The sequence below is a fragment of the Phyllostomus discolor genome, chromosome 10 (assembly GCF_004126475.2).
Source record: "Phyllostomus discolor isolate MPI-MPIP mPhyDis1 chromosome 10, mPhyDis1.pri.v3, whole genome shotgun sequence".
Classification (NCBI taxonomy): Eukaryota; Metazoa; Chordata; class Mammalia; order Chiroptera; family Phyllostomidae; genus Phyllostomus; species Phyllostomus discolor.
This window is the reverse complement of record NC_040912.2, coordinates 49500205-49519067: the sequence shown is the minus strand read 5'-3', so window position 1 is coordinate 49519067 and position 18863 is coordinate 49500205. Positions and strand designations below refer to the sequence as shown.

The 18863-nt window shown below is 36.7% G+C and overlaps 1 protein-coding gene and 1 non-coding gene across 3 annotated transcripts in view; both read left to right on the top strand.

The window, feature by feature from the left end:
• The window catches only part of COG5 (component of oligomeric golgi complex 5), a 363376-nt gene that overhangs the window by 171513 nt on the left and 173000 nt on the right, over window positions 1–18863 (top strand). For both annotated transcript variants that reach the window (XM_028525999.2, XM_036010775.1), the window contains one exon: window positions 15661–15826. In XM_028525999.2, the coding sequence (XP_028381800.2) occupies window positions 15661–15826 (166 nt within the window). The remainder of the gene's footprint in view (window positions 1–15660; window positions 15827–18863) is intronic.
• LOC114508286 lies at window positions 11309–11469 on the top strand. Its single transcript, XR_003685529.1, has one exon. It is a non-coding gene; the product is annotated as a U1 spliceosomal RNA (small nuclear RNA).

The window sequence follows — 18863 nt, the reverse complement described above, 5'->3', positions numbered from 1 at the left end:
TAGAGAAGATGAAGCTGAAAATCAAGCCAATGATTTGGAACATAAGGAAGCAAAAAACAACCAAACAGAAAAATAAGAAAAAAGAATCCAGAAAAATGAAATAGTATAGCAGTCTCTGGGTCAACTCAAGAGGCCTAACATTCTCCTCATAGGGGTGCCAGAAAGAGAAGAGAAAGCAAGAAATTAGAAATCTATTGGAAAAAATAATGAAAGAAACATTCCCTGGTTTGGTAAAGGAAATAAGCATTCAAGTCTAAGAAGCACAGAGAGTTCCAAACAAGATAGATGCAAAGAAGCCCACTTCAAGATACATCATAATTAAAATGCCAAAGGTTACAGATAAAGAGAAAATTTTAAAAGCAGCAAGAGAAAACAAGTTAGTTACCTACAGGGGAGTTCCTATAAGACTGTGAGCTGATTTCTCAAAAGAAACTTTGCAGGCTAGAAGGGACTAGCAAGAAATATTCAGTCATGAAAAGCAGGGACCTAAGCCAAGATTGCTCTACCCAGCAAAGCTACCATTTAGGTCGAAGGGCAGATACAGAGCTTCCCAGACAAGGAAAAACTAAAGGAGTTCATCATCACCAAACCACTATTATATGAAATGTTAAAGAGACTTATTTAAGAAAAAGAGGACAATCAAAACTATGAACAATAAAATGGCAAAAAGTACAAATCAGCAATTGAATTTAAAAAGCAAACTAAGCAAACAAGAAAAACAAACAAAGAATCATGGATACAGAGAGTGTTTTGATGGTTACCAGATAGGAAGGGGGGATGTAGGGCCATGGGTCAAGTTGGGATTAAGAAGTACAAATAGTAGTTACAGAATAGCCATTGGGATGTAAAGAACAGTATAGGAAATGGAATAGCCAAAGAACTTTTGCACATGACCCATGGACATAAACAGTGGTGGCAGGGTTGCCCGAGGGAGTAGAAGGTGCTGGATGGAGGGGTGTAAAGGGAGAAAAATCAGGACAACTGTACTAACATATTCAATAAAATTAATACATAAATAAAGGTACTATGAACATAGGGATTCATAAGTTCTTTTGAATTGGTGTTTCAGGATTCTTAGGGTATAATCCTAGCAGTGGAATTGCTGTCATAAGGCAGTTCCATTTTTATTTTTTTGCAGAAATTACATACTGTTTTCACAGTGGCTGCACCAGTCTGCATTCCCACAAATAGTGTACTAAGTTTCCCTTTTCTCCTCATCCTTGCCAGCACTTGTTTGTTCATTTGTTAATGATGGCCATTCTGACCCATGTCAGGTGGCATCTCATTGTAGTTTTATTTTGCATCTCTCTGATGGCTCTGCCTCTGGGCCCTGTGTATGTATGTCCTCCTTGGAGAAGTGTCTGTTCAGGTCCTTTGCCCATTTTTTAAGAATATGTTATTGATTATGTTATTACAGTTGTCCCATTTTTTCTCCCCTTTATTCCATTCCACCCTGCACCCCACCCTCCCACCATCATTCTCCTTCACCCCCTGCTTAGTTCATGTCCAAGGATCGTTACATGTAAGTTCTTTGACTTCTCCATTTCCTATACTATTCTTAGTTTCTCCCTGTCTATTTTGTACCTATCAATTATGCTTCTTCCCTGTACCCTTTTCCCCCATTCTCCCCTTTCTGCTCCCCACTCATAACCCTCCATGTAATTTCCACTTCTGTGATTCTGTTCTCCTAGTTGTTTGTTTTTGTTTTTAGGTTCCGTTGTTGATAGTTGTGAGTTTGTTGTCATTTTCCTGTTCATAGTTTTCGATCATCTTACTTTCCTTAGATAAGTTCCTTTACCATTTCATACAATAAGGGCTTGGTGATGATGAACTCCTTTAACTTGACCTTATCTGGGAAGCACTTTACCTGCCCTTCAATCTAAATGAAAACTTTGGAGATGGAGGAATAGGTGGGCGCACCGTACCTCGCACAACCAAGAACAGAGCAACAATTTACAACAATGATTTGCAGTCATAATATCAGAACTGTCAGAGGATTTATCTAAAAGGAAGACGGACAGCCTAGAAGTTGAAGTAGACCCGCACATCCAGACTGGTAGGGGACTACGAGCCGAGCGAGCAGGCGTGGGGCTGGCGCGGGTCGCAGGCGCGCAGAGGTCGGGGGAAATTTGGCGCAGAATCCGCGCAACAGCAATCCGGGACGCAGGAGCGAGCGCAGCGGTGTAGCGGTGATCCCTGAGTACGCAAGCGGCGGCTGGGGGAATCAGTGGGGCAGCGACTGGGGATCAGGGCAGAGCTCACAGCCCAGAAGCCCAGGGAAGTGTCTGACTCCAGGAGAATGGAAGGGTCGCCATTGATCCCTCCTGTCCCCGCTCCCGCCCCTGCCCCCACATATAACGTCACAAGCTAGCGACTGGGGCGCCCAGCACCGGTGAACACCTAAGGCTCCGCCCCCCACCGTAACAAGAGCGACCAGACCGGAGAAAAAATAAATAAATAAGTAAAATAATAGGAGAGACGGGGAAAGACGTAAGATGTGTCCAGCAGAACAGATCAGACCCCCAGGACGCATCCTTTTGAGTGATCAAGAAATAGCCAATCTATCAGATGCACAGTTCAAAACACTGGTGATCAGGAAGCTCACGGAACTGGTGGATTTTGGATCCAAATTACATGAAAAAATGCAGATTACCATAAAAGGGATGCAGGAAGACACACGGAGAAGAGCCAATTGTGAAAGGAAGGAATCTGAATCTCAAAACAACACAGTGGACCAGAAGGAAGATAGAATCAACCAAGCAGGAGAGCATGATGAAATAAGAATTCAAAAAATCGAAGAAAAGCTTAAGACCATCGAGGACACCTTTAAACGTTCCAACATCCGAATTATAGGGGTACCAGAAGGGGAAGACCAGCAAGTGGAAAAGTTATTTGAACAAATAATAAAGGAGAACTTCCCCAAACTGGCAAAGGGAACAGTCTTCCAAGAAATCCAAGGAGCGCAGAGAGCCCCAAAGAAGTTGGACCCAAGAAGAAACACACCAAGGCACATCATAATTACATTAGCCAAGGTAAAAACAAAGGAGAGAATCCTAGAAGCAGCAAGAGATAAGGGGACAGTAACCTACAAAGGAGTTCCCATCAGACTGTCAGCTGATTTCTCAAAAGAGACCTTACAGGCAAGAAGGGGCTGGAAAGAAATATTCCAAGTCATGAAAGACAAGGACCTACATCCCAGATTGCTCTATCCAGCAAAGCTCTCATTTAGAATGGAAGAGAAGATAAAGTGCTTTTCAGATAAGGTCAAATTAAAGGAGTTCATCATCACCAAGCCCTTACTTTATGAAATGCTAAAGGGACTTATCTAAGAAAAGAAGATAAAGAAAAGACATGTATAGTAAAAGGACAGCAAACTCACAATTATTAACAACCACACCTAAAGCAAAACGAAAAGAAACTAAGTAAACAACTAGAATAGGAACAGAACCACAGAAATAGAGGGCACAAGGGGGGGCTAGCAGTAGGGGGGTGGGAGGAGGAGAGAGGGGGAAAAGGTATAGAGAATAAGTAGCATAGAATGTAGGTTGAAAATAGATCGGGGGAGGGCAAGAATAGTACGGGAAATGTAGAAGCTAAAGAACTTATAAGTATTACATATGGACATGGACTAAAGGGGGGGAAGGTGGGTGGGAGAGGGGGCACAGGGGGGAGGGGAGTGAAGGGGGAAATGGGACAACTGTAATAGCATAATCAATAAAATATATTAAAAAAAAAAAGAAAGAAAACTTTGCTGGGTAGAGCAATCTTGGATGTAGGTCCTTGCCTTTCATGACTTGGAATACTTCTTTCCATCCCCTTTTTGCCTGCAAAGTTTCTTTTGAGAAATCAGCTGACAGCCTGATGGGAACTCCTTTGTAGGTAACTGTCTCCTTTTCTCTTGCTGCTTCTAGGATTCTCTCCTTAATTTTAATCCTGGTAATGTAATTATGATGTTCCTTAGTGTGTTCCTCCTTGGGTCCAACTTCTTTGGGACTCTCTGAACTTCCTGGACTTACTGGAAGTCTATTTCCTTTCCCAGGTTGGAGAAGGTCTCCTTCATTGTTTTATAAAATAGGTTTTCAATTTCTTACTCTTCCTCTTCTTCTGGCACCCTTTTGATTCTGGTGTTGGAATGTTCAAAGTTGTCCTGGAGGTTCCTAGGGGTCTCCTCATTTTTTTGAATTCTTGTTTCTTCATTCTGTTCTAGTTGAATCTTTATTTCTTCCTTGTGCCCCAAATCCTTGATTTGAGTCCCAGTTTCCTTCCCTTTACTGTTGGTTCTCTGTATAATTTGCTTTATTTCACTTTGCATAGTCTGTACTTCTTCCTCTAATATGCAGCCATTTCTTTGAGTATTCTGATTATCAGTGTTTTGAACTGTGCTTCTGATAGATTGGCTTTCCTTTAGTTGATTAGTTCTATTTTTGGAGTTTTGATCTGTTCTTTCTTTCGGGCCATATTTCTTTGTTTCAGTACACTTGTTATGTTATAAGGGGCAGAGCCTTAGGTATTTGCCAGGGCGGGGCAACACAAGTTCCTCCAGTGTGCTTCTGTATGTGGGGGAGGGGTTAGAGAGGGAACAATGACCCTAGCACAGCTCTGGGCCAGCTTTCAGCCACTTCCCCTGATACCCACAAGCAAATTAGGTCCTTCTGGTGGTGATTCTTGGGTGTGTGGGTTTGTATACATTCTTGGACCCTGTGAGTTTCTCCAGTGCATTTTCCTTTGAGGCTGGGAGTTTCTCCTGCCACCTAAAACACCACAGGTTTTTACCGCCAAAGGTTTTGAGTCTTTATTTCCCCACACTGGAACCCTGGGTTACTCTGTATGCCTCACTCTCCAGCTGTTCCTCCCAGTTTATCCATGTGCAAATGTGGGACTGCCAGCTGCTGCCTTGCCCACTTGGTCCTCCAGTTGCTGCCTTACCCCGGGTCCTCTCTGCCCTGCCTGCCTAGCTCCACCCTTCCTACAGGTCTGGATGAATGTTCCTTCTTTTACTCTTTGGTTTTCTGATTTCCATGCAGTTAGATTTTCTGGCAGTTATCGGTTTTTAATTTGTTTTTAAATTTGTTGTTTCCTTCTTTTGGTTGTGTGAGGAAGGAATGGGTATGTATCTATGCTTCCATCTTGGCCAAAACTTCCCTTTGCCCATTTTTTAATTGGGATGTTTGTCTTCCTGCTGTTGAGTTGTATGAGTTCTTTATATATTTTGGAGATCAAACCCTTGTCCAAGGTATCATTAGGAAATATGTTTTCCTATACAGTTGGTTCCCTTTCTATTTTGTTGACGTTTTCTTTAGCCATATAGATTCTTGGATATCCAGAAATTGGTGGCATTTCTATACACAAAGGTGAGGTCTCAGAAAGAGAAATTTTAAAAATCCCATTTACTCTTTGAACAATAAAATTAAGGTACCTAGGAATAAATTTAACCAAGGAGGTTAAAGTCCTATACTTGGAAAACTATGGGACATTGAGGAAAGAAATTGGTGCAGATACAACTAGGTAAACACATACTGTGTTCATGGACTAGAAGAAATTAACATTACTAAAATGACCACACTACTCAAAGCAGTCTACAGATTCAGCACAATTCCTATTAAAATACCAATGACATATTTTACAGATCTTGAACAAATATCCCAAAATTTATATGGAACCAAAAAAAGAAAAATGACCCTGAATAACCTTAGCAATCTTGAGAAAGAAGAAGAAAATTAGAGGGATTATAATACCTGATATCAAACTATACTATAAGGCCATTGCAATCAAAATAGCCTGGTACTCGCATAAGAATAGTCATGTAGATAATTGGAACAGAATAGAGAGCAAAGAAATCAACCTACACCTATGTGGTTAATTAATACTTAACAAAAAAGCAGGAACATACAGTGTAGTAAAGATAGTCTCTTGAATAAATGGTGTTGGTAAAACTGGACAGATATATGCAAAAAAAAGAAGAAGAAGAAGAATCTAGACTCCCAACTTACACCATTCACAAGGATAAACTCAAAAGGGATAAAAGACTTAAATATAAGAATTTTAAATCATAAAAACCTTGGAAGAAAATAGGCCATAAAAATCTCATATGTCTCAGATATTTTTGCTGACATGTCTTCTATGGTAATGGGCACAAAGGAAAAATAAACAAATGGGACTATATGAAACTAAAGCTTCTGCACAGCAAAAGAAACCATCAACAAAATGAAAAGGGAATCCACTAAATGGGAGAACATACTTGGCAATGATACATCTGATAAGAGATTTATATCCAAAATGTGTAAAGAACTTATAAAACTTAACTCCCAAAAGACAGCCCAATTTAATAAATGAGCAAAAGACCTGAACAGAGAGTTTTCTAAAGAGGACGTACAGATGGCCAATAGACATAAAAAAATGGTCAACGTCACTAATCGTCAGAGAGATGCAGATTAAAACCACCACAAGATGTCAGCTAACACCTGCCAGAATGGCTAACCTCAATAATTCAACAAGCAACAAGTCTTGGCAAGGGTATTAGAAAAGTTAACCTTAGTGCACTGTTGGTGGGAATGTGGAATGGTGCAGTCACTGCAATAGTATGGAGCTACCTCCAAAAACTGAAAATGGAACTTTGACCCAGTGACCCCACTTCAAGGAATATATCTAAGAATCCTTAAACACCAGTTCAAAAGAATATATATAGGCACTCCTGTGTTCATAGCAGTATTATTTACAATACCCAAGACCTGGAAACAGCCCAAGTGCCAGCAGTAGATTAGTGGATAAAAAAGCGGTGGTACATTTATACAATGGAATACTACTGGGATGGAAAAAAGAAGGACATTTTACCTTTTGCGACAGCATGGATGGACCTTGAGAATATTATGCTAAATGAAAAAAGCCATTCAGAGAAAGAGACATACCATATGATCTCAGTTACATGTGGAATTCAATGAAAAAAATAAACTGACAAAATAGAAACAGAGGCCTGGATACATGGAACAGACTGCTGTTAGTGGGCAGAGGAAGGAGGGCAAATAGATGAAAGAAAATGAAGGGATTAGCTGAAGAACCTATGGACATAACCCACGGAAACACACAGTGGTATGGTGATGGCCAGAGGAAGGAGGAATGGTGTTTGGGAAGAGGGTGTTCAAAGGAGGGGGTAAGATGGGGACATCTGCCATAGTGTGAAGAATAAAAATAAAGGAAATATTTCTTAAATATGAAATTTGTTGAGATACAGAGAAGAGAGCTGAGTTTCTTGGAGTTATTCAAATAATATCTATTAGGTAACTTTACATATTTCAGTGATAGGTAAAAGGGAGTGATAAAAATTCTTTACAAACTGGAGTAAGGCTATTGCATATCATCCTTTTAAATTTTGGAATATTAATAAATGATCTGAAAGCTAATATCTTCTAGCCCTCATATACTGAATATTAGGTATCTTTATTTTTTTAACAAGAATCGAATTTTATTAATATATAAGCAAATTGCATACATACTTATCTTTGGGAACCTGACTTACATGAGAGAGGCAGAGTCCCCACGTGCATGAGACGTGCAGAGGTAGAAAGGGAACATGGTTAGGGAGTGCCAGGCATTTTAAATGTGTTCTCTCAGTCTTTCCCACCATCATGCAAATGACATATCAGCAAACCAAGTCATAAAGTTTACTTACTCATTCATTTATTAAACCAAATCATAAAATTTACTCACTAATTCACTTATTAAACTGATAATTCTTGAATGCCTATTTGTCACCTGCACCTGCAGTCACCTGCCTGTTGACTGCACTGTAGCAGTCAACAAAACAAACTTGGAACCTTCCCTCAGAGACTTCAAAATATGATGAGGAAACAAAATTGATTATAAAAATAAAATGAAATTTGATTAGTGATAAAGTACTTTGCCGAAAGTCACAAAGTTTATCTATAGCACAACTGGGCTTTTGTTTCAAGCCTGTACCTAATTATGAAAGCCCACATTCTTTATACCATGATGTTGCCAGATCAAGATAAAGGCAACTGATGTTTATGACCTCTGCACTCTGTCTTCAGCACTAGATCATTTATAAGGATTCTTTCTTTTTCCTGTGAGTTTGGTAATATGATTTTTGCCATTATTCAGATGAGGAAAATAAGTCAGGTTAAATAATTTGCTAAGGTGTTAGCTGAGTACTATTGCTTGGATTTTGATCTTGGTCTTGCTGTAAAGTCTGTGAAGTAAGAATAATAAAAGCTTAACAAAGAATTGACAAAGACAGAAGTTGGTTATTTACAACATTAATTGTAAATAATAAAAGAGTTAACAAAGACAGAAGTTGGTTATTTAACATGATTAATACATTAAATTGATAAACACTGAAAAAGACTGATGAGAGGAGGGAAAAATTTTTTTTGAGAAGCACAAATTACCAGTGTTAAGAATGAAATAGGTGATTTAATATGTATCCAATAGGAACTAAAAAATTAGAGGACATTAGGCACAACTTTATTCAAAAGTATTGAAAATTTGATGAAGTTAAATTTCTAGAGAATCAACTTACCAAAATAACACTGGGAAAATTAGAAAATCTAAATAGTTCTATTGACAAATTGAATTTATCATTAAACACCTCCCCTCAAACAAAACAGATGGCTTTGCTGGTGAATTAATTCAAACATTTTTAAATAAACCAGTATTACATACCCTCTATCCAAGAATCGAGAAAGAGGGAACGCTTAATTGATTAAGGTGAGCATGAACTTGATATCAAAAGAGATATTATAATTACTAGTTGTCTCTCTTGGAAATCAATAAAGAAATACTAAACAAGGTATTAGCAAATGTTAGGGATATCTAAAAAGCATAATCAGTCATGGCCAAGATAGCTTTAGTCCAGAAGTACAATGTAGTTTCTTCCATAAAGGGAAAAACTGATAATCTCAACATGTGTAGAAATAGTACTTAATAAAAAGTCAACATTATATATACTCTTAGCAGACTAACAATAGAACTTTCTTAATTTGATAAAGGTTATCTCTAGGGGTATCAGTGTGAAATATTTAAGTATATCTACCTGAGATTAGGAATGATACAAGGAAGTTTCTTATCACTTTTACTGAGAAACGTACTGAAGATCCTAATCAGGGAATAAGAAAAAGTAATGAAATTTAGAATGAGTGGAAAGAAAAAAGAGATTATTCAGCGATAACAAGATTGTATATATAAAAATACAAAATAATCTACAGATAGAGTATTAGCATTAATAACTGAATTTTGAAATTTTGCTGAAATTCAATATATAAAATCAATTGTATTTTTTAAAGTGATTGATTTTAGAGAGCTAGAGGGAAGGAGAGAGTGAGGGAAAAATGCAGAGAGAGAGTGGAAACATCATTCTGTTGATGCACTTAATTTATGCATTCACTGCTTGATTGTTGTATGTGTCTTCCTGACCAGAGATTGAACCCCTAACCTTGGCTTATGGGAATGATGCTCTAACCAACTGAGCTACCCAGCCAGGGCCAAATATACTAGTAACAGCAACACAGAAAGAAGGTTTTAATTACCATTTACAATATCAAAGAACATCAAATATGTACAATACACGTGTCTTCAAATTAAAGACATGCAAGACCTCATCACAGAAACTATAATATTTAAAGTGAAATTAGCCCTGGCTGGCATAGCTCAGTGGATTGAACGTGGGCTGCGAACCAAAGTGTCGCAGGTTCGATTCCCAGTCAGACCACACACCTGGGTTGCAGGCCACAGCCCCCAGCAACTGCACATTGATGTTTCTCTCTCTCTTTCTCTCTTCCTTCCCTCTCTAAAAATAAATAAGTAAAATAAAATAAATAAAGAAATATTTGCTTTAAAAAAAGTGAAATTAAAGACCTAAGTAAATGAGGAGAAATGCCATATTCATGAATTAAAGAGCTCAATTTTATAATGATTGTAGTCTTTCTAATTTTATCTGTAGATTTAATACAATCTCACAATTTTAGAAGCTTTGTTTTCCAATGGAAATTGTCAAGCCCATTATAAAATTTATATGGAAATACCATGAACCAAGAAGAGCCTATATCAATTTGAAGAACAGAGGTAGAGAACTATCAAACCTTACTCTGAAGCTAAAATAATTTACATAGGTGACTTTGTATAAGGACAGGTTAATGGTACAGAACTGAGGGTCTAGAAACCAAGATATATAATTAGAAACTTGATTTATTGCCAAGATAGACCTTAAGAGTGGGTGGTAGTATGGTCCATCTTTTTCTTGTGTTTTCAAATAAAATGGTGCTGTGTCAATTGGATATTCATGTAGAAAAACACTAATCATGCCTTCTATCTCACATTCTACAGAAAGTTATTTCAGGTGGCTTGTTTATCTAAACGTGAAAGGCAAACAAATAGAATTTCTGGAATATAACTTCATGAATGAAAGACATTTTCATGAATGCAATATGGGAAAAAATTTTAAACAGGATACTGAAAGTACTAACCACAGAGAATAAGGTTAATAAAATGCACTGCATTCAAATTAGGAACTTAATGACTTTTTGAGAGTGGGACATTGTATTTATAATACATATAATCATCAAAGGGATTGCATAAAATCTATGAGCAATTTTTATAAATATGTAAATGATGGAAACAACCAATGAGAAAAACAGGCAAAAGATATGAATATATGCTTCACAAAAGAAGTATCCAAATGGATACTTAACATGCAAAAAAGGATAACTTCTTAGTCTTCACAAAAAGGCAGATGAAACCACAGTGCTCACTGAAAAGAACAGTTAAAATAGAAGAGACTGGTAATTCCAAATTTTAGCAAAGTTGTGGGACTCTCACATGCTATTGTTACCAGTGTGGATATAAATTGTTATGATGACTTGGGGAAACTGGCAGTGTCTACGAACACTAAGCATACAAATAGCTGATGACCTAGCAGAAGTGCATGTGCATATGTGTTTACTAAAAGCCATTCACTGGAGTGTTCGTGACAGCATTATTTGAAATACCTAAAAAAATCAAAATAACTCAAACATACATCGACAGTGGGAAGGATAGATAAACCAAAGTAAATTTCTACACTGGAATAGTTGATAATGCCAAAAACGAACCAGCTACTGCTATATACAGCAACATAGATGAATTTTACAAATACAATATTGACTAAAAGGAGCCAGACACAAAATGGCACTTAATTTATGGTTCCATTTATGTAAAATTTCAAAAACAGATAAAACTAATCAATGGTGTTAGAAGTTAGGGCAGTGATAATATTTGGAGAGTTGCATTTGGGAAGCCACACAAGATTCATAGGTGCTATATACTACCTGGCAGGGTAAATACCAGGATCACAGAGTGGTTTCCCAGGGTGAGGCTCACCCATTGCACTCCAAGTGTGCTGACTCCTGCGATTTCCCCAAATGTGGGAAACTCTACTACATAATTTGTGGGATTGGGGGACTGGGTTCTTGCTCTCCCCTGAGGAAAGAAAAAAAATTCATAGGTGCCGATAATACTTGGTTTCACTATCTAGGCGGTAGTTACATAGGTGTTCACTTTTTGATAATACATAATTTGCCAACTAACAAATGATATATTTACATTAAGCAATGAATGTGAATAACTGGCATTAATTGAAAAAGTAATTATGTTAATGAGCAAGCTTAAAATTACATCTAGAATTATAAGTATTATGAATTATAAATATTACTATAAGATGCCTTTTAAGAATGAGCTATGTATGTTTCTGTTTTTAAAACGTTTTGACAGTTAATCATTTATGGACTGGGAAATTTGAAGACTAGTCTATTTTAGCCAATATTTTTTGTCATTTGTTTTGAGAGACAGAGAGAGAGAGAGAGAGAGAGAGAGGGAGAGGGAGAGAGGGAGAGAGGAAGAGAGTGAGCTTTAGCCAAATCTTTTAAATGAAATATGACTTTAAATGTTTTTCAGTTAAGGTATATATATAATTTACAGTGTAGATTCAACTGATAAAACTGAAACCTTACCATAATGTTGAGAAGTTGTGCTTTTCAAATCCTTTGAAGATAGTTAAAGCAATAAGTATAATTTTACAATATATATCAGTATTCTCATTTTATGAGGTTGAAAATATTCTCTGAAGTTGCTTGCATAATGCTTTCTAGGATTATATAGACACTTATATGATGATAAGGAAAAATTTCTTTACAGCTGCCTAATTCTTGAAATCTACTAAAAATTTAAAACATATCATCATTGGATGAAACTAACAACAATCTAGGCAAAGCACTATACCTCATTTTCAGTTAATTATTTTTATATAAAATACTTAATTTTCTTTTATTTCATTTATTAGTACCGAGAGAGAATTGATAGTATATACTACAGTTAAATTCTATTATAACCATATTAAGTTTTTAAAATGAAAACATTTTATTTTTTGTTTTTTAATATATTTTATTCATTATGCTATTACAGTTGTCCCATTTACCCTCCTTCATTTCCCTCCACCCTGCACACCCTCTCCCACTCACATTCCCCCCCTTCAGTTCATGTCCATGTGTCATACTTACAAGTTCTTGACTTCTACATTTCCCATACTGTTCTTACCCTCCCTCTGTCTATTTTCTACCTACCATCTATGCTACTTATTCTTTGTACCTTTTCCCACTCTCTCCTCCTCCCACTCCTCTGTTGCTAACCCTCCATGTGATCTCCATTTCTGTGGTTCTGTTCCTGTTCTAGTTGTTTGCTTAGTTTGCTTTTGTTTTTGTTTTAGGTGTGGTTGTTAATAATTGTGAGTTTGCTGTCATTTTACTGTGCATGTTTCTTATCTTCTTTTTCCTAGATAAGTCCCTTAAACATTTCATATAATAAGGGCTTGGTGATGATGAACTCCTTGAACTTCACCTTATCTGAGAAGCACTTTATCTGCCCTTCCATTCTAAATGAAAGCTTTGCTGGATAGAGCAATCTTGGATGTAGGCCCTTGCCTTTCATGACTTGGAATACTTCTTTCCAGCTCCTTCTTGCCTGTAAGATCTCTTTTGAGAAATCAGCTGACAATCTTATGGGCACTCCTTTGTAGGTAACTCTCTCATTTTGTCTTGCTGCTTTTAAGCTTCTCTCCTTTTCTTTAATCTTGGGTAATGTAATTATGATTTGCCTTGGGTCCAACTTCTTTGGGGCTTTCTGGGCTTCCTGGGATTCCTGGAAGTCTATTTCCTTTGACAGATTTGGGAAGTTCTCCTTTATTATTTGTTCAAATAACTTTTCCACTTGTTTCTCTTCCTCTTCTCCTTCTGGTATCCATATAATTTGGATGCTGGAACATTTAAAGATGTCCTGGAGGTTCCTAAGACCCTCCTCATTTTTTTAAATTTCTGTTTTTTCATTCTTTTCTGTTTGGTTGTTTCTTTCTTCCTTCTGGTCTACTCCATTGATCTGAGTCCCAGTTTTCTTCCCATCACTATTGGTTCCCTGTGTATTCTCCTTCATTTCACTTAGCATAACCTTCATTTTTTCATCTAATTGGCTACCAAATTCAACCAATTCTGTGAGCAGCCTGATTACCAGTGTTTTGAACTGTACATCTGATAGGTTGGCTATCTCTTCATCACTTAATTGTATTTTTTCTGGAGCTTTGATCTGTTCTTTTGTTTGGGCCATTTTTTTTTTTTTTGGTCTCGATGTGCCTGTTACATAGTGAGAGGTGGAGCCCTAGGTGTTCAGCAGGGTGGGACAACCCAGTCACTGTGTTGTGACACTGTATGTGGGGCAAGGGTCCGAGAGGGAACAGTGGTGCTTGCTCCGCTCTTTGCCGGATTTCAGTCACTTCCTCCACTTCCCACAAGCAAATTGGGCCCTTCTGGTGCTGATTTCCATGTGGGTGGGTTTGTATACATTCTAGGACCATGTGGGTCTCTCCAGTGAACTGTCCTGTGAGGCTGGGAGTGTCGCCCTAAGCCTCAACCCCCCCACAGGTGACCCCATCAGTGCCTTGAGGCTTTATTTCCTGGCTCTGGGACCTTGGGTTGCATGGTCTGTCTCACTCCCCAGTTTTGCCTGGTTTATCTGCCCGCAAATGTGGGTCTGGACATGCCTCACCCCTCCACATTACACCGTCTTGCTGAGTCCACCAGCTGCTACCTTGGGTGCCTGGGTGGGCCAGCCACCCTGCCTTAAGCCCTCTCTGTTCTGGCTCCCTGACTCCACCCCTCCTACCAGTCTGAAGAAATGTGTCTTCTTTAACTCCTTGGTTGTCATGCTTCCATATAGTTCAATTTTCTGTCAGTACTGGTTGTTTTTTTTGTTTTTTAATTGTTGTTGTCCTTATTTTGGTTGTGTGAGGAGGCACAGTGTGTCTACCTACACCTCCATCTGGGCTGGAAGTCTAAATTAAAACATTTTAATTTAAAAGTGTCCATTTGTTTCTTTTTCTTGTTTAAAAAACAAAGTGGACATTGTTATTCATCAACTATGTTTTTATGATATTTTCTACTTTGCTTCTGTGTGTATTTGTATGTATCTACAGTATGTACATTTACTAACACCAGTAGATTATAAAAACAACCTTTTGTCTTATTTATAAGCTTAAAGGGAAGGAATATAAGTTAAAGAAATAATTTAACTTTTTAGCAATGTTCTTCTAATAATAGTCACTGGACCATAAATGAGAGAGGAATTTCAGCTATTTGGGCCTGGAAGTATATGTTGGCGTTCTAGATTCTGGCTTGATAATTCAGTGATTTACTTGATGACAAATCCAGCAATCTATTTATATTATCAGTACTATAGACTTAATCTTCTCTTAGTGTTTCTACTACCTAGTTTGTTACCTACCTCCCTCTGCTTTAGTCACTTTGCACCAGTAACCATTAAGGCCTTTTTGCTATTTTGCTGGCTACTAAGCACATTTCTGCCTCTTCACTTTTGCTGATACCTCTGCTCAGATCTGTAGTTCCCAAATTCTCCCTACACCCCCTCCATTATATGCAGGTCTGTCTTTTTGTCACCTCAGAGATAGATCCTCTGACCCTTCTCTATAATAATTCCCAGCATTCTCTTTTCTTATTCCTGGCTTCATTTTTTACATTATCAGCATCTGATATTCTGTTATATTTATCTTTATACATTTCTCAGTAATTATAAACTCCATGAAGGCAGGGATTTAATTGGTTTTGTTTACTACTATATTTCCAGCACCTAGAACCAAGACAGACACATAGTAAGCACTGTATAAGTATTTGCAGTTAGAGTGAATGAGTAACATATAATGAAAAGCAAGTTATCAGTCTGCATGGCATACCCCTCAGGTAACTATGCAGAATTCATTGATTTATTTTCCAAACAAATGTAGGATTACTATTAGTTCCAGCATGACTCTCTCTGTAAGTATTGGTAGTAAATTTAGAAAACACTGTAATAATATAGCAAACTTCTGATCTTATCCTTCAAAGGAGGAGGAAAAGCACATGAGTGAAATTATATATACAATATTTAGCTTTGTCTTTTATGAAATAATAACTAAAAATATTTGTCCCAAATGCATTGTCTTAGTTCTTGTTTTTGATAATTTAAAAATATTGTAGTACCTGCTCAAGTACCAATAAAAGTTATATATTCATGTATTTTTTGTTTGTTTTTCTCTTTATATCTATTTCCACTCTACCCACCCCCACCTTTTAAAAGAATCCAACCCAAGTTGGAACAGCTCTTCAGGTTTTCCATAATCTTGGAACTTTGAAGAATACTATCACCAGTGTTGTGGAAGGATATTGTGCTACTTTAGAAGAAAGTATCAGCAGTGCATTAGATGTCAAAGTTTTGACTCAGCCTTCTCAGTCAGCTGCGAGAGGTAAGGATATGGTTTATATTTAGTTTATTTATTTATAACCAAGAAGCCCTTTGAATAGTATATGAAACACTTGAGTTTCAAAGCAACTTAATGACTCATTTTTAATAGACAGAAAATGAGAGAAGAAATTATGTTTCATATTTTATTTATAACATTTTTGTCTAATCAGTGAGTTGAACTGGCCAATTGGTATATTCAGAACTTGTGGATAAAAATCTATAAACTGTGACTTCATTTAGTTCAGAGGAAACAGATGCAGGGGAAAAAAGGAACATGTTTTTTTTTTCTGAAATCCATATCCTCACATGTAGTTCTTACTGAGATAGAAAATATATTTTAAGGAAATGCCATCTCTATCTTAGCTTTTTGGGCTTTTCCTTATAATTTTAGTATTCAGGAACAACAATGGCAAACTATAAAGATAGAAAATGACAAAACCTTTGGAAACATTACAACTATGGCAACATCTAAAAAAAAACTACTAAAGATAGGTAGAGCCAAGTTGAAGAAGAGTGTCCCCACATTGCACCTATAGAGACATTCACATATGTAACATACTTCACAGATAGGAAAGACTGTAAGTTGTGTGTACCTCTCACTTACCTAGGCAACCCCAGCTCTGCATTTTTCACCTTATATTCTTTCTTCTCTCCTATTACTGTGGATGAGCTGTACTTGTTCCACTTGTGCATTAGATCCCATTACTCAAAGACATTGTTTTAATAGATTCCCTTCTCTGCCAGCTCATCAGGTTTCATTTTTCACTTGTCTTTTTCATCACATATAATCATGCTAGTGTATGTTCTGCTTAAAGACAATCAAACAAATCTATGTTGACTGTTACTTTCTTCAGCTTTACTACCCCATTTTATTTCAGAATATAGAAAAATGCCCCAAAGTATTGTGTGCACACACTGCCTCCAATTTTTCTCTTTCTGTTTTTTTGTATTGAAGAAGGTACTCTAATTACCATAGAGTTCTCCTAAAAAATAAACAGAATGATACATGTAAAATTAAGAACAGAATTCTTGATACATGGCTAATACTAAAACATTATTATTGGCAGGCATTATTATTTTTACATTTGCTGTATAAACATAACCTTATAGCACAGAATATATGTCACTCATAAATAAGTTATACTAGATACAAAGAGATAAAAGAGTCTTAGATCTTGAACAAAATTTTAAAGGTTAGCACAAGCCTCTGAGTAGGTCTGTATTAAGATTATTTTAGGAGAGCTTTGAACAGAAATTACGAGAGGAGATTTCACTCTGAGTTTTCCCTAGTAATTATTCTCAGAAAAGTTGATCTACTGTTTAAATTTTCACAAGCAGTTTAATTTTGTCCCCCTTGTGTTGTTAAAAATAGGAAAAAAAATGAAAGCACTTATTCACATGCTGTTGATCCTAATGTACAGCCTTTTGCTGTAAGGAAAAGAGTTTAAACTCTTATTATTATCTGTTAAGGAGTGGATACTGTGATTTAATGTAGAAACCTTAAGCATCAATTCTTTTTTAAAAGAATAATCACTGTTACTTTTATTTTTAAATTATTTTGTTGTTGTTCAATTATAGTTGTGGGCGTTTACTCCCCACTGCTCCCCCTGCAACCCCATCCAAATCCTCCTCCCTCCCTTGCTTCAACTCCCCCTTGGTTTTGACCGTGTGTCCTTTATAGTTGTTCCCGAAAAGCCTTTCCCCCTTCCCCCACTGACAATATTAATGTTAATTTTCTTATTTGTTCCTGGTATTGATACTATGTAGTAAATGTTATTGTGTTTTAGAAATACATGTTAAAGCATTACATTCAAGGTTGGGCATCATGTCAATAAACTATTCACAAAAGATTCAGGGAAAACAATTTTTTTACTATGCTTTTCAAATTTCTGTAAGATTTAAAAAAATAGCATTAATGCAATTTTAAGAGGAAAATGTTACCTGTGACATATTTAAAACTTTATAATTTGATACAAAAAAATTAACAACTCAATTATGATTTCACTCATATGTGGAATCTAATGAGCAAACTGAATTAACAAGGAAAATAGAGACAGACTCATAGAGAGCTGATAATAGCTCTTGGTGGGGGTTGGGGGTAGAGGGATTGAGCAGAATAGGAAAATGGACTCATGGACAACAGTGTATTGATTGTGGGGTGGGGTGCAATGTAAGGGGGACAAATGGTAATGGAAAAAATACAATAAAATATATTAAAACATAAAAATATTAGAATCCCCCCCAAAATAAAGACTATTAATAGGCAATTCAAAGAAGACATCCAGTAAATGTGAAAAGATGATCATTTTCTTTTTGGAGGGTGAACTAATCATTAGGGAATTACACATTAAATAAGATACTATGTCTCAGTCATAAGATTGGGTAAGATCACAAACTCTTACACTCTAATTGTAGGAGAATAACATGGTCCAGCCACTGTAGTTAAGTTTATCAAATTGTTCTATAAATTTTAAAATGTGTATACTTCATGATTTTATTATTTCTCTTATAAGATTATATGCTAATGCCGGGGTTCCCAACCCGATACTGTCCTCAGCCTGTTAAGAATGGGCAATAAGCAAAGCTCACCTGAGCTCCACCTCCTGTCATGTCTCCCCCAGCCCTGTCTTCCGTGAAGCCAGTCCATGGTGCCAAAAAAGTTGTCACCGTTGTGCCCTAGAGAAATTCTGGTACCTATGTATTAGAATTTTTATTGCACTATTTTTTACAATAGTGAGACAGTGAACACACCTTTTCTTCAATGGAAAAATGAATAAACTGGCTTATTTATTAAGTAGGTTATATAGGATATTTAAATTAATAAATTTCCAGAATAGATAATTATCAAAAACATTACATGAAAAAGCAAGTTGCAGAAAGAGACATACAGTATGATGCTATGTCTAAAGCTTAAGAACATAATAGACTATGCCATATATTGTTTTGCATATGTAAATATGTAATAAAAGTATAAATATATACATTGTAATAATAGTCATTGAATTCAAAATAGCATTAGCTCTGGGGAGAGATCAAAG